Source organism: Lepidochelys kempii, chromosome 6 (assembly GCF_965140265.1).
Source record: "Lepidochelys kempii isolate rLepKem1 chromosome 6, rLepKem1.hap2, whole genome shotgun sequence".
Taxonomy (NCBI): domain Eukaryota; kingdom Metazoa; phylum Chordata; order Testudines; family Cheloniidae; genus Lepidochelys; species Lepidochelys kempii.
In genome coordinates this window covers 36627033-36649347 of record NC_133261.1, presented here as the reverse complement: position 1 = coordinate 36649347, position 22315 = coordinate 36627033, and the positions used below count along the sequence as shown (strand labels likewise).

Here is a 22315-nt window from a genome sequence, read left to right as displayed (position 1 = left end):
TGGCCATGATTTACCCCCTTTTTGCATGTTATAATTTCACTTGTAATATTTTATCTCGGCACTGTGCCTCTGTGGAATTTCCAGTTCTTCCAGTTTGGTACATGATTGGGTGGCGGGGGGGGAAGTAAAATGTATTAGCTAACAAATGCTACCACTCAGATGCTAAATATCACCATCACACAAACCAACCACATTCTTACACAATGGAAGAAACCTGTAAACAAGACTATTAAAACATTGAAACGTAGGTTATTTTCAACCAGAATAGTTATATCTCAAGATATGATCTACTGTGAATGTGATTTAAGTTTTGGGTGCCTTTATAGATGGTATATGTATTTTTTCACTGTCTTTTGCTCCTTTTTGAGTCTTGTTCTTCTGTTTTTTCACTCTCTCAAATTGCTGCACTTTCACCCTCTCTACTCCACTTTTTTTTCTGTTCTCTGTTTACCACTGATGGTTTTTTCTCTGCACTATTTGTCAATCCTAATCTATGGTATTTCTAAAGTGTGTCTCAGTTTAATATCTAGCCCTTGTGTAACCCCACTGCTAAGACAGTCCCCCTTATGGTCTTCAGGGCACAGCTCCCCTTCCCTCCCCAACAACACCACCCCCCCACACACACACACAGAGCAAGTATCTGTCTCCGAGGTCAGGGTAGTGGGGCTTTGACCCTGCAGCTAAAGAGCACTTTTGTTCTATCCCTTTCAGGGCATTGAAATTCAAAGGTACTCTGGAACAAAAATAAACATAACTCAAAGCCAGGGTCATCCCACAAACCTTCAGAGAGACCCTGCCAGTCTGGGCTTCCACAGATTCCCTTCCCAGGATCTGTTCATCCCTTCCTGGAGAGCTGATCCAGCAGGCAAGCAAACACCATCTCAGGCCTGCACCCAGGCTTCTCTCCCAAAAGAGCCAGAGCACTGTTCTTCTCCCTTGGCAGGCCTGAAATGGGCTAGGTCCTCTCCTCTTATCTGTCCTCTCCACAGCTCAGGTTTGCTGCAAGTGTAGTGGAGCAGGGCCAACTGAGTCCACAAGCTTTTCTTAATCCCTTCCTACCAGGGAAGAGCCTGTCAGCCTCCTTAACTCCCTCACTGTTAGGGGGGCCCTCTCTGTTCCATGACACCTTCTCTTTTGCTACTCTTCTCAGTCTTTCCTCAATGGAACACAAATCACATAGTGTTGTAGTCAGTGAATCCAGGATGTCTGAGTCAATTTGACATTAAGCAGAACAAGTTTGCCCTCTGTCAGAGGCCTGGGATAGTCAGGAATGTATGTGAGGAGATTTAAGGTAGCAAGGGTTAAAGGCCAGTGCTCAGCCAACTGGAGCTTGTCATCCTGCGAGCAGCCTAAACTGGAATGGAGATAAGTGACCACGAGGCAGGTGCCTGGAATGTTGAGATAGTTTCGTGTGGTTAAGCTTTTATGCTGATAAAGTTACTATAAAGACTTTCTTGTGATTGGTTTCTGTTTAGGCTTTTCCACACTGATGCCCACCCCAGCCTGGTCTGAAGAAGTGAAAAGGCTCTGGAGAGCTTGCTCCTGTTTTCAGTTTGGTAAATGGGGGTTTCAACATACTCTAAAATTTAGCCTAAAGAAAGGGTTTGGACTGTTTCTCTCTCTGGCTTGCTTAAAGTGACAACATGTACCCTGCCAGAAGGAAGGGTTTAGAACTGGTCCTATTTTAATTTTTTACTACTCTGTGTATCTCAGAGAAGCTAGGCTAACTTGTCACTTGTGAAGGATTTGGCCTCCCTTAAAAGGAGAGGATCTAGGGCATGTGGTGGTTGTGAGGCAGGCAAATGGCTTGGTAGGATAACCCAGACTACTGCTCTGGCTCAGGGCCCAAGTCTGAGACTCCAGGGAGCAGTATTCACTGGAGTGCTGCTCTGTTCCTGATATTGGGGCACTGTGAGGCTAATGTGAGCTCAAGTGCTGTTATCCTACCTCCTGACTGAAGACATAAGTACTGCATTTAATTTTTATTTTATATTTTTTAACATCAAATGCACAAATCTTCATTATTCAACAAGAAAGCTGATATTCCAATTATATAGTACTGGTGACGTGCAAAGTTCTGGTTCCCACATTTCTAAAGTTTCAGGTCAGATTTGGCCTGAAACGTGTTTTATGTAAACTCATTCATGCTTCATTATGCCTAGTACCCAGAGGCTAAAGTCACACCTTTAGAGGTATACTGCTTTCACTACTTAGGTTTTTCTGTTCATTGTAAGGCATTTTTCACTGTATTTCCCCACCCATGGATGGTAAGACACTCAGCAGATGTAAAGCAAATGCTTTGGACACAAGCAGTCTAACAAGAAATTGCTGCCGATCTGTATTATCAGCTCTCTGGAAAAGCATGGTAGTAAACATACGTACGTTGGACCATCTGCAATGAGAGCAAGAACATGGCTGAGGTCAAGTGTGTAGGTCACCAGATCAGGATATGGCAGACTCCGTGGCTCATTGAGTTTCATCGTTTCTTTATTGTCATAAACAAAGAGAATGCCTCCTTGCATTTTGACAACATAATCCAAATTGCCCGGCGCATCGTCAAGGTTGTAAGGATTCTCTAGTTTTCCTGGGGGTGGATGGAAATCTGTGAAACAAGCTTGATGTCAGAATGATGTCAGAAGTAACCCATTTGAAAGGTAAAATAGTTACAGAAAGAAATTAATCTTGTTAGTTTCTGCTCTAAAAAGAATGATCGATTCCAAATCCACCTTTCATCTATTAAACGCATGTTGGTAGTTACTCTAAAGGACCTATAGTCATAGCACAGTTGGCTTTATTCTGACCAGCTTCATTAAAAATTAAATGCAGTTCTGATTATTATTTTTTAAAATAAGTTGGGCCTTACTAAATTCATGGTCCATTGTGGTAAATTTCACACTCTTGGGGTTTTTAAAATCTGAAATTTCACAGATTCAGATACTTAAATTTGAAATTTCATGGGACTGGGAGCTGCGGGGGGTTCGCAAGACTATTGTGGAGGTGGGTAATGCCGCCATTACTTCCTCACTGCTGGTAGCTGAGGCGCTGCCTTCAGAGCTGGGCAGCCATCGAGTGGCAGCTGCTGGCCGGGCGCCCAGCTCTGAAGGCAGCACCACTGCCAGCAGCAGCGCAGAAGTAAGGGTGGCGATACCGTCCCAGGCCACCTTGACTTCTGCACTGTTGCTGGAGGCAGCGCTGCCTTCACAGCTGGGCTCCTAGCTAGCAGCTGCAGGGCTTCCTGCAGCCAGGAGAGGTTGCCGGAGGCGGGTCTGACCCGGCCCCTGGAGCAGCCTGTGCTGGGGAAGAGGAAGTCACATCCCTCCCCTGCCCAGTCAGGACTAGCAGCTGGAGCCTGGTACATGGTAAGAGCCCCTGGCTGGAGTGCCCCTTGCCCTGCCCCTCCCCAGCTCTGGGCCAGTGCTCGGGGTTAAAGAGGCCTTGGGTTGGCTGTCTGACCCTACAACAGCATTCTTCTCCCCGCCACCCCCCAACCACGACACCCTGGGCAGCTGGTCACCCACACGTACGGCCAGCCATACCCCCCAAAAGTGACAACCCCCCATACCATGCCACCCTCACTTTTGCCCTGCTGCTGTCAATGGCACTGCCTTCACAGCTGGGTGCCCATCCAGTTCTTCCGCACTGCCTTCAGTACAGGTGGCAATACGTGAACCCCCTATAATAGCCAGATTTCATGGAGGAGACCAGATTTCACATTTCATTTTTCATGGCCGTGAATTTGGTAGGACCCTATTTATAAGCTACTAAAGTTTCTATCATAATTCCAATACACTATTTTAAGTACTCTGATGCCATTTACAGTTGGACTCCAAATGCTATGCATCGCCGCCAACACCATATTATAGTTCAAGGTATGCCTATGTCTCAATACAATTTCAGAAACAGTTTAAAAAAAAAGAAAAGATTGGGGATGAAAGTACAGTTGAGATCTTCGAGTACTGACTACCTCTCCATGACTACTAGTCCCCTTTCACCTTTTTATTACAGTGGTTTTGGACATGTTTCACCACAAATGAATCAGCAGTTCCAATATTGATACATCATTCAGAAAGGAATAGGATACACTCTCCTCCCCGCATCATGTCATGCAGTGAGATAAGTGAGTAGGGTGCAGTAAACTTTCACCCAGTGATGAATATGCTCCATACTTGGCAAAGGCAGGCAATAACCAAGACCCAAAGTGTTTCCTAAACTTTATGGCATAGACCAAACCTCTTCTGCATATTCAGATAAAGCTGCTTTTATTTTTATAAAACACTCCTTATTTTCATGCTTCTCTGATTTTGGCCAGAACCAGGAAATGCGGAAGTCAAAGTGACAATAGTTTTCCCTGTAGTTTTTCCAGTATAACGAGAATCAGGAATTACCAGAAATGTAGTGAGAAGACCTGTTTTAATGAGATTTTTAGTCCCATCTTACAATTCCGCAAGGTTTGAATAATTTGGATACAAGTCAGCTAAACGAACTTTTGGGTGCTTATCTAAATTGAACCTCCAAAGCCTTTGCCCATCACTAAGGCTGCGATTTAGTCATGGAGGTCGCGGAAGTCACTGCATGGGTTACTTCCAGCAGCCTCCATGACTTTAGCCTGCGGCGGTCAGGAGCTGCAGGGTCCCCTGCCGACCGCTGGGGCAGGAATCTGTGGGGTTCCAATGCTACCTCTGGTGCCCCCAGCAGCTCTTGTCCACTGGCAGGGGAACCCCCTGGCAGCTCTGGGCCCTGGGGGGAGGGTGGCAGGGGCCCCCGAGCTCCCAGCTGCTGTGGCCGTGGGGGGTGGTGGGGAAACCCCAAGCTCCCAGCCCCCATGGGCAGCGGGGGACACTAAGAGCTGCAGATGGCAGGGGTACCCCGCAGCCCCCAGCTGCTACAGGCAGTTCCTAGTCCCTGCAGCTGTCGCACTTGAAGTAGTGAGGGGATCTGCAGATCCCCATTTTGTTAGGGATATTTTTAGTAAAAGTTAAGGACAGCTCACGGCTTCCATGAATTTTTCTGTTTTGCCCATGACCTGTTCATGACTTTTACTAAAAATATCCGTGACACAATCTTAGCCTTACCCATCACTAATTAGTGATTAGATCATACCCTCTGTCAGTGTATAACTAGCATACAGTGTATTCCAACCTCAGCTATAGTTGACCTAAACCAATTAAGCCATGCCTGGACTTAATACTAAGTAGTCTGAAGAACAAGATCATGCATTCAGTCATGGCTTAATAGACTAAGTAAGAAAGGGAAGTTACCACATCCTTGCCATTCCTTTTTGAAGTTATAGCACCTGAAGAGACGTGTTGTGCATTGATACCAGAAGTGTCTCAACAGTAAATAGATATTCAAATAGATATTCACAACCACCTGGATACAACTTACTCAAATACTTTATGTTAAAGAGACCTTGACAACTTAAATCACAACCTTAAAATCATCTTTTTACTTAATTACTAATACCTTAGAACTAACAATGTGAAACTTGTTTTCAAATAAGATTTCTCTCTTGCATCTAGACAGCCATGATGTCTCACCAACTAGCCTAGAAATTCTCACAAATATAATCTATCTTCTCTTGAATATTCAGTATATTTCTACTCTCCCCAGAAAAATTTCCTTATAATATAAAACCTCCTACCTGATGACATATAAACTTTCTCGTCCCTGTCACTACAGGAGAGGACAACCATTTAAATGTCTCTTTCCAGCCAATTTCATGCTGAGGATGTGGCTAGGTCCAACAAAAACTAAGACTCTTATATGTTTATGGCTATTTAACAATATACTCTCATATTTCCAGGGATGTAAAATAAATGTGGTCCCTCAAATCAGGTTCAAAGGACTGGCCTCCTTCAGAACCCTACCACAAATGATCTACACCTTTCCCCCTATTACTGTAGTTAAAATGTAATTTACATTACTTTTTCTTGTTTGCTACAAATATTAATGTCAGGGAATTACAGTGTGTCTTTAGGGGTGTGGTTGTGGTGGTGTTGTTTGGGGGAGGGGGAGGATGGGGTTTTTTTTAAACTAGAGGTTATTCCAGACCAAAACCCCACATCCAAACCTGCCTGAAAATTCAGGAAAATTTAAATTCAGAATGAACTTTGCAGCTTAAGTCCCTATCTAGTGTTTGCTTATTCAGACTGGAGAATAGATTTCAGAATGTAGCCTTTTTATTCTAAATAGAAATAATCACAGAAATCAAATGTTTTCTACAGTATGATAGTACTTTTTTTTTTAAAAAAAGGGAAACCTATTGTACCTGGACATACTTCATCTTCCATCTTCCATTTTTCATCTTGCATAGTGCATAAATACTGTGCTGTTGTTCTTGGAAAGCGATGGTAAGCAAGGCGACAATACTTCTCTCGAATTCGCAGAGCTTTCACCAGGCCCTTCGCAGCCTGTTCGTAATCATCAACTGTAACCTGAAAAGAGAGGCTGTATAAATACTGATGGAAGGGAAACAGGAGCATCTATAAAAAGTCAGTTTGTCATTCATTTAAACTCACTTGGGCAATAACAAGATTTTTATTTCCAGAAGTGTAAACCTTTGTAGGATTTGGGTCTAAGACCTGGATCCACAAATTGACTTAGACATTGCAATGCTCCTCAATGTGGCACCTACTTCTAGGTGTCTAGAAAATCACAGGAACAACACTGTGATACATAAAGCCAAGTTAGGTGCCTAGGCTCCCCATACAATGAATGGGGAGAGAGAGGAGCCTCAGAATGTGATTCACAAAAGATGGCACATCATGTGGAAAACTGTCTAAGCTAGCCAATGGGAGATGCCTATGACAGAAGTGTGTCTTAAACCCTGCCACTCTGATGGAGATAGGAGCCTAAGTCCAGGCTGGAGAGAGGCACCTAGCTCTGCTAGCAATCCATGAATGGGAACCCACCACCTGAAGTCAGGTGGCTAAGTTATTTCTTGTGACAATGAGTTAGGGACCTGCCCTCACTCTACACAAAATGGGGGGAGGAAGTTGTGGGGCTGCCCACCTATTAATTTTTAGTTTAGTGGTTAGAGCACTCATGTGGGAGATATGGGAGACCCAGGTTCAATTCCTGCTTCTCTGGCAGAAATAGAGAGGATGAACAGTGGTGTCTCACCTCTCAGGAGAATGCTCTAATCACTGGGCTATGGGATATTCTGATATGGGGCTCCCTAAATCTCTTCTCCTGAAACTCTTCCACTGTGTATAAAGAGTGAGTGGAGCAGTGGAACTGTACCTTGGGTCTCCCACCTCTGCAGTGGATGCCTTAACCACTGGATTAGTCATTTTCTCTCTCTCGCCCAATGACTCTAAGTATTTATGCACCATGTACCAATGGACCCTAAAACTGGGACTTAGGCGCCTATGTCTGAAACTTAAGCCCCAAAGGTACTTAAATGCCTTGCCCAAGGTCATAGAAGAAGTTGGTGAAAGAGCCAGATGTTAAAACTAAGTGTTGAGTCCAAATCTAGTGCCTTAACTACAAGAACATTCTTTCTCCCATCACTGTATGCTAAAGCACATGTAAAATATAACTAGGCATTAAATATCTTTTTTTTCTTACCAATTAATACACAGTCATAAATAACCTGGGGCAAATTCTGCCTCATCACACCTGTACAACCCCACTGACTTCAGTGTGAGATGTCAAAGTATAACAGGAGGGCCATAACAAGCAATCATTCCACACTGCATAAGTCCTCTCTTTCTTCTCCCTTCCGCCCCCCCCACCTAGAATATTAAAAGAAAAATTGACAGATTTCTTACCCCAGCACAGTAATCCCCACCGATTGTAACTCTCTGAAACTCTGGAACTGTAAATGCCTCTTGGACTGACTGACCAACACCTAGAAGAACTGGAGTTGCAGGAGAGGGAAGTGAACTGATTGATGGTGCCTTCCACTCTTGGGTTGGCATTTGTAATGACAAGGACTGGGACCGAATCATCCTGAAACTTTTCTTCCTAGGAATTCATGGTATCAAAAGTTATATCAGAAACCAGTCTATAAAGCAAAGAACTATTTCATTCTAGAAGGCTTTCTGTAGTATAATAGATTTCAAATGATTCAAAAATGTTGGTTTATAAAAATGAGCTTTGAAATGTTTAGTCCAGTGATATTTCTGACACTTGTAGCATGCTACATGCAATTTATGTACAACACACACACACAATAAGCCCTGATTATTTAGAAAATAGATAATTGAAAGTTGGTATGCAGATTTTTGTGTGTGTGTTGCAGCAACATCAAGTGAGAGATTGATGTCACTATAATGAGTGAAAATATGTTCACTACACCTGTGCTTAATATAGCAGGAGTTGAGAAATTTCTGACTCTTAAAACATTATTGCACCAGAAATTAATAAAATGGCAGCTAGGAATGTGAGTGGGTGTGTACTGGGTAAGGTAAGTGATTATGTACCATCAAAAGTTATTACATCGGCTTCTGATTCTTGGTGACAGTTGCAGGGTTTAGAAACATATCAAGTTGATTGGTATGGTTTCATTTAAAAATACAGGTGTCTTTCAGTTGTATTGTAAGTAGCAAAGGCATGTTCTGTCCATATGAGGAAAATGGCTTCAGTTGATTGACTTCAACAGGATCGGGCCATTTATATTCAATGGGAATTTCGCCGTTTGCTTCCTTGAGAGCAGGAATGGACTTGTATAACAAAATCAAATCCCTATTTTAAATTGCCACTTTAGAATACCACGAGGTTTCCAATACAAAGGTAAAGCCCACCTCATCAGGCAAACTGTTTGCTGATTCCTTGCTTAAGACAAGTTTAACTGAATGATGGCCATGCATAGTGTCCTGATTAACAATCAGTCTTGTAAAAGATATATTTGTATACCACGAATTAAATCTCCCGTATGAAGCTTACTTGTAATTTATTTTTCTAAACATAGAATCATAGAATATCAGGGTTGGAAGGGACCTCAGGAGGTCATCTAGTCCAACCCCCTGCTCAAAGCAGGACCAATCCCCAATTAAATCCTCCCAGCCAGGGCTTTGTCAAGCCTGACCTTAAAAACTTCTAAGGAAGGAGCATTCCAGTGTTTCACCACCCTCCTAGTGAAAAAGTTTTTCCTAATATCCAACCTAAACCTCCCCCACTGCAACTTGAGACCATTACTCCTTGTCCTGTCCTCTTCTACCTCTGAGAATAGTCTAGAACCATCCTCTCTGGAACCACCTCTCAGGTAGTTGAAAGCAGCTATCAAATCCCCCCTCATTCTTCTCTTCTGCAGGCTAAACAATCCCAGTTCCCTCAGCCTCTCCTCATAAGTCATGTGTTCCAGACCCCTAATCATTTCTGTTGCCCTTCGCTGGACTCTCTCCAATTTATCCACATCCTTCTTGTAGTGTGGGGCCCAAAACTGGACACAGTACTCCAGATGAGGCCTCACCAATGTCAAATAGAGGGGAACGATCACATCCCTCGATCTGCTCGCTATGCCCCTACTTATACATCCCAAAATGCCATTGGCCTTCTTGGCAACAAGGGCACACTGCTGACTCATATTCTCGTCCACTGTCACCCCTAGGTCCTTTTCCGCAGAACTGCTGCCTAGCCATTCGGTCCCTAGTCTGTAGCTGTGCATTGGGTTCTTCCGTCCTAAGTGCAGGACCCTGCACTTATCCTTATTGAACCTCATCAGATTTCTTTTGGCCCAATCCTCCAATTTGTCTAGGTCCCTCTGTATCCTATCTCTGCCCTCCAGCGTATCTACCACTCCTCCTAGGTTAGTATCATCCGCAAATTTGCTGAGAGTGCAATCCACACCATTCTCCAGATCATTTTTGAAGATATTGAACAAAACCGGCCCCAGGACCGACCCCTGGGGCACTCCACTTGACACCGGCTACCAACTAGACATGGAGCCATTGATCACTACCCGTTGAGCCCGACAATCTAGCCAACTTTCTACCCACCTTATAGTGCATTCTTCCAGCCCATACTTCTTTAACTTGCTGACAAGAATACTGTGGGAGACCATGTCAAAAGCTTTGCTAAAGTCAAGAAACAATACATCCACTGCTTTCCCTTCATCCACAGAACCAGAATCATCCAAATCTCATCATAGAAGGCGATTAGATTAGTCAGGCATGACCTTCCCTTGGTGAATCCATGCTGACTGTTCCTGATCACTTTCCTCTCATGTAAGTGCTTCAGGATTGATTCTTTGAGGACCTGCTCCATGATTTTTCTGGGGACTGAGGTGAGGCTGACTGGCCTGTAGTTCCCAGGATCCTCCTCCTTCCCTTTTTTAAAGATTGGCACTACATTAGCCTTTTTCCAGTCATCTAGAACTTCCCCCGTTCGCCACGAGTTTTCAAAGATAATGGCCAATGGCTCTGCAATCACAGCCGCCAATTCCTTTAGCACTCTTGGATGCAACTCGTCCGGCCCCATGGACTTGTGCATGTCCAGCTTTTCTAAATAGTCCCTAACCACCTCTTTCTCCGCAGAGGGCTGGCCATCTACTCCCCATGTTGTGATGCCCAGCGCAGCAGTCTGGGAGCTGACCTTGTTAGTGAAGACAGAGGCAAAAAAAGCATTGAGTACATTAGCTTTTTCCACATCCTCTGTCACTAGGTTGCCTCCCTCACTCGGTAAGGGGCCCACACTTTCCTTTGCTTTCTTCTTGTTGCCAATATACCTGAAGAAACCCTTCTTGTTACTCTTGACATCTCTTGCTAGCTGCAGCTCCAGGTACGATTTGGCCCTCCTGATTTCATTCCTACATGCCTGAGCAATATTTGTATACCCTTCCCTGGTCATATGTCCAACCTTCCACTTCTTGTAAGCTTCTTTTTTATGTTTAAGATCCGCTAGGATTTTACCGTTAAGCCAAGCTGGTCGCCTGCCATATTTACTATTCTTTCGACTAATCGGGATGGTTTGTCCCTGTAACCTCAACAGGGATTCCTTGAAATACAGCCAGCTCTCCTGGACTCCTTTCCCCTTCATGTTAGTCCCCCAGGGGATCCTACCCATCCGTTCCCTGAGGGAGTCTACTCTTTTAAAGAGTTTAAAGTATTTAAAGTATACTTGAAATAATGAATTACCTATGACTTACATGCTGTGAACTTCTCCCCTTCATAATTTTACAGAAAAAGTGCCAAAACTTTAAAATGACCTTACAGGAAAACTTGAATAGTAATGCAAATGCAGAGTCACCATTGCCTAGTAACAGTGACCAATGGTAAAACTTGGCACCTACTTCAAGGATCTCTAAAAATTCCTTCTCCAATCCAGTGTCAATAAGAGCCCTTAAACAGAAGGAACACTGAAGTCTGGGGCTTTGTATTAATTCTGTGACACTTTATTTATTTCCTCAAATATGTGGTATAAATAATACACGAGCCAAATTCTACCTTCACTTTCATGGGTGTAACCCCCACCACCTGAAGTCAACACTGAAGCTCCTCTTAAACTTTCACTCAAGATGAATTGAAGTCAGTGGGAGTTATACTTTTATAACTGAAGGCAGAACTGGACCATAAGTGTTCTTCAATCATTGAGGGCAAGGGTGATTACTAGTCTCATCCCCACAAGTGAAGAGCATAAATATAGTATCCCACTTACCAGGATAAAGCCTGTACTAATACTTAGACACAAACACAGCTTGATTGAAGCTATTTTTATAAGGCATTTTCCCTCATTAAAAATGTTCGGTTTAAATATCCTGTTAGAAGTTTTTCCACAAGAAAAAAAAGTGTCAAACAGTTGTCTGAATGCATGGGAAGACAAGGTAGAGATTTTTTTTTTAATTTTTATGACCATGTCAACTGCTGAAACCCACTAATTGAACTTTCATGATTCACCTCCAAAATATCTCAGCAAGTATCATCATGTTGGTAGCAGAATTAAATCACTTTTCTGCCTTGCTTCTCTGTTACATTAGAATAAAAAACAGTCCATATTTAAGTAATGGTAGTAATTTTTTTTCTCATAGGAAAATAAAATGAATGTGTATTTTTAGAACTTCATGTTTGTTTAATAGATGGCAATAATCTATTAGATCTCATATGGCCTTTATCTCTGAGTTAAGGGAACCCTAATAATATCCCATTTGAGCCCATGACACTTCTCAGTTACTCCTTCAGTGATAAGTCAAGCATTTGCTGTCATCTATTTTTATCGAGCTAAAACAAAAACATTTAACACTGACTGCCGTAAATGTTTAGATGTGTTAAAACTCAACATTGAGACTGAAAATCATGTTTTCAAAAAACACACACAGCCTCCTTAAGTGTGTTGCTGATTTTATTTACACTGAAAGAATCTCAAAGTTTGTATTTGCCTCTCACCAGCTATGCTGTTTTGTTGAACTTGTGTACTCCTATAGTTTTACTGGGAGTACATGTCAGGGGATAACCTCACCAACTCAGGATCCTTCCATAACTCTGTTAGAGGACACTCCCCAGGTCATCTGCAACAGGAGCTACAAAGGGACATTACAAAGGGTGTGGAAGCCACCTGTTCGTGTGTGTGTGTTCCCTGACCTTGCAATGGTCTCTCTAAACAATCCTGGGGCAGATTATTTCCATCCTTAATGGATCAGAACAAGCAGGTGCTAAGAACCTGCAATTTTCCACTCCCATTAAAGAGTACTGCAGGTGAAGCACCTCTCAGGATCTGGTCCAATAGCAATATGTTTGTTAGGTGGTGATGTGCATTGTGTTCGTCGCATTCTGAATGCAAGCAAACTCTAAAACTATGTCTTGCAACATAAGTTTACCGTTTCAAGACACTGTGTTTGTTGCAAAGCAGCTGCCAGACTTTTACCCTTTGTATATATCAAAGCAATCAGCATTACAACTTCCGGGAACACGTGTAATAAAGCAACACATTCTAAATCATACAGCACAGGTTGCTGGCTTCTGTGTTCAAGCATCCTGGATGAGTATCATGCCATTTGTGATGTATTCCTGTATGTAATTCTAAAGCCCACTTTAAACATTTTTTCCAGGAAAACAATGGCTTCTGAACAAACCTCTTAGCTGTCTCCACAGAATGCTGTTCTGCCAACTCCTTCTGCAGTTCCCTCTCTTTAGCCTCTTTCTGCCCAATAGGACAGTCTTCAGGCACAGTGAATAGTGACAAGGCATCTTTGCTGTCTTCTTCTCTGAGAACTTTAGCAAATACCTTCTCTGCTAGAAGCCGCACCTGCTCATCAACCTCAGAAATGTTCAGCTTTGGAAATTGCCTAGGCATCTCTGCTAATAATAATAATAATTAAAAAAAAGCCATTTCACAGAATTGTAACTAAAAGTTGAATAAAACAATTATTTTTCATGGCATTTCTACTGAAACTAAGATAAGATTTTAGAGAGAGAGTGTGCATGCATACAATTTACAGGACACTAGCTTAACAGTAGTCAATAGTACATAAGACAACAACCAAACTATCGTAAGAATCAAGGGAATCCTTTGAGCACATTTTGTTTTGGAGCTCAGTTTAATGTGTGAATTAGGATTTTTTTTAACTCTGGATAAATTTTGTTACTTCCATCAGAAAATAACACTTTTCTAAGGTACAAATTGATTTAGGCACAAAAACACCACTGCCTTAAGGCTGGTTGAAGAGAATGAGACTGAATGAAAGGCCATTCTCTATGCCAGTTGATCATATGGTACAGGTTAAGATGAGATTTCCACTGCTGAGTAATGCCGCTTGGGCTGAAGGATACTCTTGTATTTATCATGGTCTATGTGACGATATAGAGAAAGTTAAGTATTATGATTAATAAGGATGTTCACTTGCACTAACCTTTTAATGTGATTCACAACCTTGTGTCACAGGTCAGGGCAACTGCACCTGTATTTCCCCATAGTGGTCCAGCAAGGGCACCCACTCTCAAGCTTCCAGAGCCCTAGCCATTGCCTTTCTTGGGCTGGTCAGAAGGGAGTGAGACACAGGTATTTCCAGGCTGCAGAGTTCCCTGACTCTACTGTGTTACTCCCAGCTGAGACAGGCTGCCAAGCACACCTGCTTGCTTTCACTTCAGAGACTGATAACAGAATGATTGTCAACAGGTATATGTCACCACACAGTTCTTATTATGCAAATCTAGTTTATTTTTAAGGTAAAAACACTACAAAGAAAACTTATTAAACAGAAAAATAAGCTACTTGCATGCTAATAAGCTTCCCAGACATCAACCCAATTCTGATATGGGCTCTGTCAGGAGCAGTCCTACCCCACCCTATGCATTTTCTTGTCACTACAAATTCATCACAGCTTCAGCTCAGAACAAGCACAGCCTTGTGGGACCTCAGTAGGCCCCATCCTTCCACCCCTTCGTTAAGAATTAGGGCCCTCCATGTGTAACCCACACACCTCCAGTGTGTGGTGTTCTGTCCCATCTAGTGGTGCCGAGGCCACTTAGAGAGAGAAAATGAGTCTGCTCTACAGCCTTAGCTAACAACCAGTTGGCTTTTAGCTCATGTGGTAGAGGCTCATGCACTAAGCTCCAGAGGTCCCCGGTTCGATCCCACTTGCCAACGGCCGGGTTTGTTGGTGTTACACATGCACCAGGGGTCCTGTTTGGTTTTTGGCCAGGAAGAAGATCCTGAGTCTGTTTAAAACCCAGGCTATTTATCCAAAAAACCCAGGAGAGTGGTTTCAGAACCTCGAAAACAGAGGAAGTACATTAGCATCCCCCACCATGCTAGAAAAGGTATATACAATGCTATGATAACACATATGCAATGGCATTTTTTTATGCAATGTACTCCAAAGGTGTTAACCCTAATTCAATAAAGTTTAACCTTATTGATTTTAAGTTTCTGAATTCCATAAAGTTTGCTCAGTATATTAGACTATCAGTCTGTCACAATGTTACCAAAATTCTTATACTATTGCGCATTCCCAAGACAATATGTACATGTGAACCTGTTGAGACTTGGCGCTAGAAATTATACAAATTCCACAAGCAGTGAATTTTTACGATGTAATATATATTCAGTGGAGAAAGGTACAAGTATTCATTCTGAACAGAATGTTAATAAAGTAGGGAAGTCACACTAGTAAAGTTCTTTCCTGCTTCCGGCCTCCCACTCTACTCCATTGTCTTTAAATCAATTCCATAACCATCGGCAAGTTGAAAACTGATTTTAAATACAGTCATATTTGCATCTCTTTATCTTTTGTTTGTCATGTAGCTCTTGTGAAGTGGACATGGCTATGTGGCAGAAGTTGAAATGCTGTGTTTATCTCAGCAAAGGTTTTTAATTAGTTTTCTAACAGCTCATAACCTGCCTTTGATCTGCATGTGAGAAGGAGGCAGGGTATGGACTCTAGTTTCTATTGGATTTTTAATTTTTTTTAAAGCTGTTTTTATATTTAGTGTTTCTATTTTAATATCTTTGCATCATAAAAAGACTTCAGTTTTATTATAGCTGCACCACTATAGATGATCTTTTAGAGTTTCTTCTGCAACTCTAAAGTTTTGTTTGTTGAACTCCTTCACAAACACTATCCCCAGTCTGGAACTTGATACGTATGGTAGCAATTCAGGGAAAACTGTGGGTAAACTATTGCCCAGCAGTATTAGTTTTTAAAGCATTTTTAAATTCCTTTGGGTATGACAGGTGCTATTTCGAGCCAGATTCCATTCTATTTATTTGGGTTTAAAAATAGATGTGAACATGAACCAAAAAAACTGAATCCAAATACCACCAAACCTTTGGAAAGTCTGGATCTGACCTTTGCATTTCAGTCCCCTCTTTGAATATGTATTTAAAAAGAAAATAGTTACTGTGGTGTTTATTTTCAAAGTTTGTCTTATGCTAAAAACCAGGTCTGGGTCATGACAACTTGGCATGGTTTGTCAGTGCCCTTATTACAATATTTTGCAAGCATGCTGCAGGCTTCAAATGTTGGTATGTGATCCTTTTGACATGTCAGCCTGTTGTTTTCTTGATCTAAAAGATTCTTCTAATTAACATCCACCTGTTTCCACAGTTGTTTTGAGATTTGCTTTTAGTCTAAAAAGCTGATGTAGGTTGAGAAAATAGTGAATTGATAAATGAGAACATAAGAATGGCCATACTGGGTCAGACCAATGGTCCATCTAGCCCAGTATCCTGTCTTCCAACAGTGGTCCGTGCCAGATGCTTTAGAAATGAAATGAACAGACCAGGGCAATTTATCAAGTGATCGATTTCCTATCATCCAGTCCAGATTGGTGAGGCATGATTTCCTTTTACAAAAGCCATGTTGACTCTTCCCCAACATGTTGTATTTATCTGTGTCCCATACTTCTGTTTCAACCAATTTGCCTAGTACTGAAGTTAGGCTTACTGGCCTGAAGTTGCCAGGACTGCCCCTGGAGCCTTTTTTTAAAAATCATCATTACTTTAGCTATCCTCCAGTCATCTGGTACAGAGGCTAATTTAGGTGACCGGCCACCTACCACATTTAGTAGTTCTGCAATTTCATATTTGAATTCCTTCAGAACTCTTGGGTGAATACAATCTGGTTCTGGTGATTGACTACTGTTTTAATTGATCAATTTGTTCCAGAACCTCCTCTACTGACACCTCACTCTGGGACATGTCAGATTTGTCACCTAAAAAGAATGGCTCAGGTTTGGGAATCTCTCTCTCACCCTCTGCAGTGTAGCCTAAAGGAATTTAATTTCTCCGCAAGAGCCTTATCTTCCTTGAGTGCTCCTTTAGCACGTGGATTGTTCAGTGGCCCCATTGGTTGTCTGGCAGGCTCCCTACTTCTGATGTACTTAAATATTGCTGTTAGTTTTTTGTCTTGGCCTGCCTTCTTAAACTCTTACATTTAACTTGACAGAGTTTGTGCTCCTTTCGATTTTCCTCAGTTGGATTTGACTTCCAGTTTTTAAAGGATGATTTTTTGTCTCTAACTGCCTTTTTGACTCTGTTTAACGATGTTGGCTTTTTTTTTTTTTTATTTGGGGTATATATATAGTTTACGCCTCTTAAAAAAACAAAACAAAACAACCCATAATAAAAGTTTCCATGCAGGTATATCACTCTTGAGACTGTTCCTTTTAATTTCAGTTTAACTAGCTGCCTCATTTTTGTGTAGTTCCCCCTTTTGAAGTTAAATCCTACTGTGGTGGATTTCTTTGGTATTTTCCCCCATACAAAGATGTTAAATTTAAATACATTATGGTGATTATTACCAAGTGGTTCAGCTATATTCACCTCTCGGACCAGATCTTGTGCACCATTTAGTATTAAATCAAGAATTGCCCCTCTCCTGGTGGGTTGCAGGGCTAGCTGTTCCAAAAAGCAGCTAGTAATGGTGATTTACGGATATTTTTATTCTTATCTTGCATCTGATCCAAAGCCCAGTGAAGTCAATGGAAAGGTTCCCATTGACTTCAGATCTACCCTTAAGCTTTTCTGTTTAGCAGCAATATGGTAACACCAAATATTAAATTTTCACAAAACCAAGTATAATCATAGAACAACTGCTATACACATGGTTGGCCTACTGATGCAGTGACAATGCAATATGTACCCAAACTGAATTTCTAATTTCAGTTTCTCACTCTGAAGTCTCATTAAAGTCATAGGAATCTTTCTATTGACCACTGTAGCCATAATTGTCAGCAACAGTTGCATGCAGTATTGTTGCAGCTGTAACAATCCCAGGATAGTAGAAAGACAAGGTGGGTGAGGTAATATCTTTTATTGGACCAACTTCTGTTTGAGAGAGACAAACTTCCAAGCCACACAGAACTTGTCTCTCTAACCAACAGAAGTTGGTCCAATAAAAGCTATTACCTCACCCACCTTGTGTCTCTAACAATAGTTAGACCCAGATATAGCTGCTAAGTAACAAGCTGTCAGTAACAAGGACTTCCTAGGCTGCCTCAGGTGGTGTTGGAAACAGTTCACAGCTAGTTAACGTAGGACTAAATCAGTTCCATTAAAGATAGTATGACTAGTCCTCAGTGGCGGATTTAGAGTTAGTGGGACCTTGTGCTCAGCTTCATTTTGGGGGCCCCTTCTTGGGACCCAGCCAAGAAAAAGAACATTCTCTCTAATCTCCTCCTGCCTCTGTTTTTCATTCTTTTTTTCTTCCTCCTCCTCCTTTAAGTAATAGGAAGTAAATGAAAATAAAGTGAGGTACCTTGATTATTTTTGTAATCCAACTTATTTTTCCACAGACCACTTGAAAAATTGCTGAGGGTCCTAATGATCTTTCCAAATATTGTTTGTACTGTTAGCTACCTCTTGTAAAGTGCTTTGGATAAGAGGGCTTTGTAAAAAAAAAAAAAAAAAAAGTTGGGGTGCAGGGTCTGGCCAGGACTTGGGGTGTGGGAGGGGGCTCAGGGCTGGGGCAGGGGGTTGGGGTGTGGAGTGCTTACATGCAGCAGCTCCTGTTTGGTGGGAGGGCTGCAGGTGGGGATGTGGGGGGGTGTAGGAGTCAGGGCATGGGGTGTGGGGGGCTGGGGTGTGTGAGGGGGATGCAGGAGTCGGGAAGGGAAAGGGGCTAGGAGTGTGTGAGGGGGTGCAGGAGTCAGGTCTGGGAGGAAGTTAGGGTGCAGGAGCAGGTTGGGGTGCAGGGTCTGTCCAGGAGTTAGGGTTCAGGAGGGTGCTTAGGGTTGGGGCAGGAGGTTGGGGTGTGGAGCGCTTACCTAGCGCAGCTCCCATTTCGTGTGAGGGGTGTAGGTGGGAATGTGGGGGGGGGGGGTGCAAGAGCTCCCATTTGGTGCTCAGGGTGGGGGTGGGGATATGGGGGTGTGTAGGAGTCAGGGCATGGGGGGCTGGGCTTTGTGAGGGGGGTGCAGGAGTCAGGGTAGCAGCAGGGGTGTGGTCTGGGGTCATGGGGGTGCTCCCAGCCCCCTGCCCTGAGTGGCTCACGGCAGGAGGCCGGGGGGAGGTATGTGTAAGGGAAGTGCAGGAGCCCCACGTTTGCTCTGCCCTGCCCCAGTTCCACCCCCTTCCCCAAGGCCCTGCCTCCACCTCTTCCTTGCCTCTTCCCCTGAGCATGCTGCAGCCCTGCTCCTCAAGCTCGCTCCTGGAGCGACCTGAGCACTGGCAAACAGCTGTTTGGTGGCAGGGGAAGCACTGGGAGGAAAGGGGAGGGGCGGATCCTAGTGGAACATGGATCTGAAAATTGGTTTTGTCCCATCTATAGCAACAGTTAAACTGTTTTCATCATTGGCTGAGTAGGCCTAGAGAGGGATCCATGGCTGAGCAATCATTGTCAGTGACTGTGATCGTGTTCCTAGTGTAAAAATGGCCTTAGTTACATAACTATTAAATACTGAAGTACAGTAGAAAACCTCTTGCATGATAGACTCCAGTACTTAGCCCATTCTGATTAACGAAGTGAATTTTAAGTCATTAAACCAAATGTCTACTTTTCACTTCATTTTATCTATGTATACATAAATCCCCATTTTCCACTGACACCAAACTATTTTTCTTCAAGATAACACTTGTTCCTGCACTCCCTTTTCAGGCAAATGAGAGGTGCAGGCATCTCGTGTTTTCCAAGTAGGCTGTGTTTTGTTTACATTAATAGGTCAGGTTTCAGAGTAGCAGCCGTGTTAGTCTGTATTTGCAAAAAGAAAAGGAATACTTGTGGCACCTTAGAGACTAACCAATTTATTTGAGCATAAGCTTTCGTGAGCTACAGCTCACTTCTAAGGTGCCACAAGTACTCCTTTTCTTTTTATTAATAGGTCAGTTCACATCATGGAAGAAAACTTAGTAAATATAAAAATAACACAGTGACTCTTCACTCACTATTCATGCAATTTCTAATCTCCTTGGGCCGAGTTCGTAAGTTGATACATTTCAATATTTACTGTACTCCTTTTAAAATAAAATAAAATTTGCTAGGTGGGGGATTCAATTTCCCTGAGTAAAAATGATTCCTGTTGTGATTTGGTGAAGAGGGAATGATGAACCATTGATCCACTCTGGAAGGAGAGACTAAATATTATGTCGTATTCATAAAACCCTCTGTCCTTTCCAGACCCTTTTTTTTCCCCTGCTATCCCAAGATTGCTGTGGTTGTCGTCTTTAACTTGTGTGGGAATGTTACTCTACGAGTTTAAAAGAAATAACAGACACTAGACACTACCTGACAGGATGATTACTTAAAAGACAATGATTGTTCAGGAAGTTTAGAGCAGTGGTTCTCACTAGATATTTGCCTAGTTTTACAACAGGCTATATAAAAAGCATTAGTGTAGTCAGTACAAAGTAAAATTTCATACAGACCACTTTATACTGCTCTCTTTACTATACACTGAAATGTAAGTACAATATTTATACTCTAATTGATATATTTTAGTTACATAGTAAAAATGAGAAAGTAAGCAAATTTTCAGGAATACAGTGTTGACACTTGTATTTTTATATCTGATTTTGTAAGCAAGTAGTTTAAGTGAGCTGAAACTTGGGGATACGAAAGACAGATCAGACTCCTGAAAAGGGTACGGTGGTCTGGAAAGGTTTGGGACCACTGAGTCAGAGGACTTGACTATTCCAGAAGCCTATTGTAAAATCAGGTCTGCACCAGGCACCCTGACTGAGGAATCCTATGCCGCTCCTCCGAGCAGGGACCGCCAGGAGCATGGGGATCGGGGGCTGAGAGGGGGAAATCTGGCCCTGGCCAGCTCTCGGGGGGAGGAGACTTGAACCAGGACCCTGCCGCCGCTTTCTGCCGGACGCCAGGACAAGGGGAGGCTCCGGCTCCGGCTACAGGGGTGCAGTTTGCTCCAGCGGATCCCGGTGCCAGCCCCGCGCCGCCCGGGGGAAGGAGGACTCACCTAGCGCCCCGGGGAAAGCCATGCAGGAGGCAGCGCCAGGACGCAGGCGGCGCTGGCCTGGGAAGGAGCCTTCCGGGCCGAGGAGGCGGCGGCAGCGCTGCGGCCGGCCGGGGACTCCGCAGCAGCATCCCGCTGCGGGCCGGGGGGCGGGGTGTCCTATTCAGCAGCCAGGCGGCCCCGCCCCGCCCCGCCCCGCCCGCGGGCAGCCGGCCCAGCAACGCCGGCTTCTTGCAGCCGGTCACCTGCGCCCCGCGCCGCGGAGCTGAAGCAGCGGCCGGCCGGGGCGCCCGGCTGCCAAGGCCGAGGCGGGGTGCGCGGGGTTCCCGCCTCTCCCCGAGCCGCCCGCGAAGGGACCGGCTGCGGGTGGGGTCCCCCCCGCTCCCTACCTGAGGCGGCTGGGGGAGCGGGTCTCTCTTCTTCCAAGGCGGAGGCTCGGGGAGGTTGCAGCCCACGTGCCCCTCGCGGAAACGCACCGCACTGCCGCGGAGCGCGGGGGAGTCGCCCATAGGCAGCGGCTGTGGCCGGGGAGCCGGGGCTTGAATGGACCCGTTCAGGGCAGCCGGTGCGCGCCGGTTCCTGACCGAGGCTTCAGGACAAGGGGCTCCTGTCCAAATGCCGCCTCCGCCTCCCAAACTCCGGGGGGGTGGGTCCCATCTCCGGGTGCTTTTCACCCCCGAGCCGCCTGGCGGGGGTGGAGGAGCTGCGAAAGGGATGTTCCCAGCCCAGTGCGCCACCAAATGCTGCCATCTCAAATCACCTGTTGCCAGAGCACTTTAAAGAAGTGGAAAATGTAGGTCAATGGAAAGATTCCCTTGGACGTCAGTGGCCTCTGGAGCAGCCCCCAAGTCTCTAGACCAGTGGTTTTCAAACTGTGGGGCGGGAGCCAGGACTGGGCCATGGAATGGAAGGCACTGGGTCAGGTGGCTTCCCTTAAAAGTCCCGTCAGCGGTGCTGCCGGGGTAAGGCAGGCTAGTCCCTACCTGTTCTGACACCGCGCTGCGCCCTGAAAGTGGCCAGCAGCAGGTCCGGCTCCTAGGCAGGAGGGCCACAGGGCTCCGCACGCTGTCCCCGCCCCGAGCAGCGGCTCCATGGGGGTGCCTGCGGGCGAGAGCTTGCACGCCTCCACCTGGGAGCCAGACCTGCTGCTGGCCACTTCTGGGAATCCTGCCTTAGCATTCCCACTACGCTGCTGACCGGGAGACACCACAGGAAAGCCCGTGCCCCACCCCAATCCCCTACCCCAGTCCTGAGCCCCCCTCCTGTACCCCAAAGCCCTCATCCCTGGCCCCACACAGAGCCCTGACCCCCTCCTGTATCCCCAACTCCCTGCCCCAGCCAAGAGCCGCCTCCCACACCCTGAACCCCTCATTCCCGGCCCTCACCTCTGCACCCAACCCTCTGCCCCAGTGCTGAGCCCCTCCCACACCCCAAACCCCTCATCCCCCAGTTCCGTTGGGTCGCGGGCATCATGAATTTTCTTCTGGGTCGCCAGAAAAAAAGTTTGAAAACCACACTCTAGACAGCTT

The 22315-nt window shown here is 44.5% G+C and overlaps 1 protein-coding gene across 5 annotated transcripts in view; it reads right to left on the bottom strand.

The window, feature by feature from the left end:
* AMPD3 (adenosine monophosphate deaminase 3) overlaps positions 1-21333 on the bottom strand; it is a 50716-nt gene extending 29383 nt beyond the window's left edge. The window contains exons 1-5 of one of the 5 annotated variants that reach the window (XM_073347567.1): positions 21176-21333; positions 13010-13235; positions 7773-7968; positions 6269-6434; positions 2383-2602 (exon numbers count right to left, since the gene is read on the bottom strand). In XM_073347567.1, the coding sequence (XP_073203668.1) occupies positions 2383-2602; positions 6269-6434; positions 7773-7968; positions 13010-13230 (803 nt within the window). In that variant the 5' untranslated portion in view covers positions 13231-13235; positions 21176-21333. Of the gene's footprint in view, positions 1-2382; positions 2603-6268; positions 6435-7772; positions 7969-13009; positions 13236-13786; positions 13803-20789; positions 20925-21175 lie in introns of those variants that run through there. The other 4 variants (XM_073347566.1, XM_073347564.1, XM_073347565.1 and 1 more) reach the window with 4 other exon arrangements.
* Positions 21334-22315: the final 982 nt, after the last annotated feature.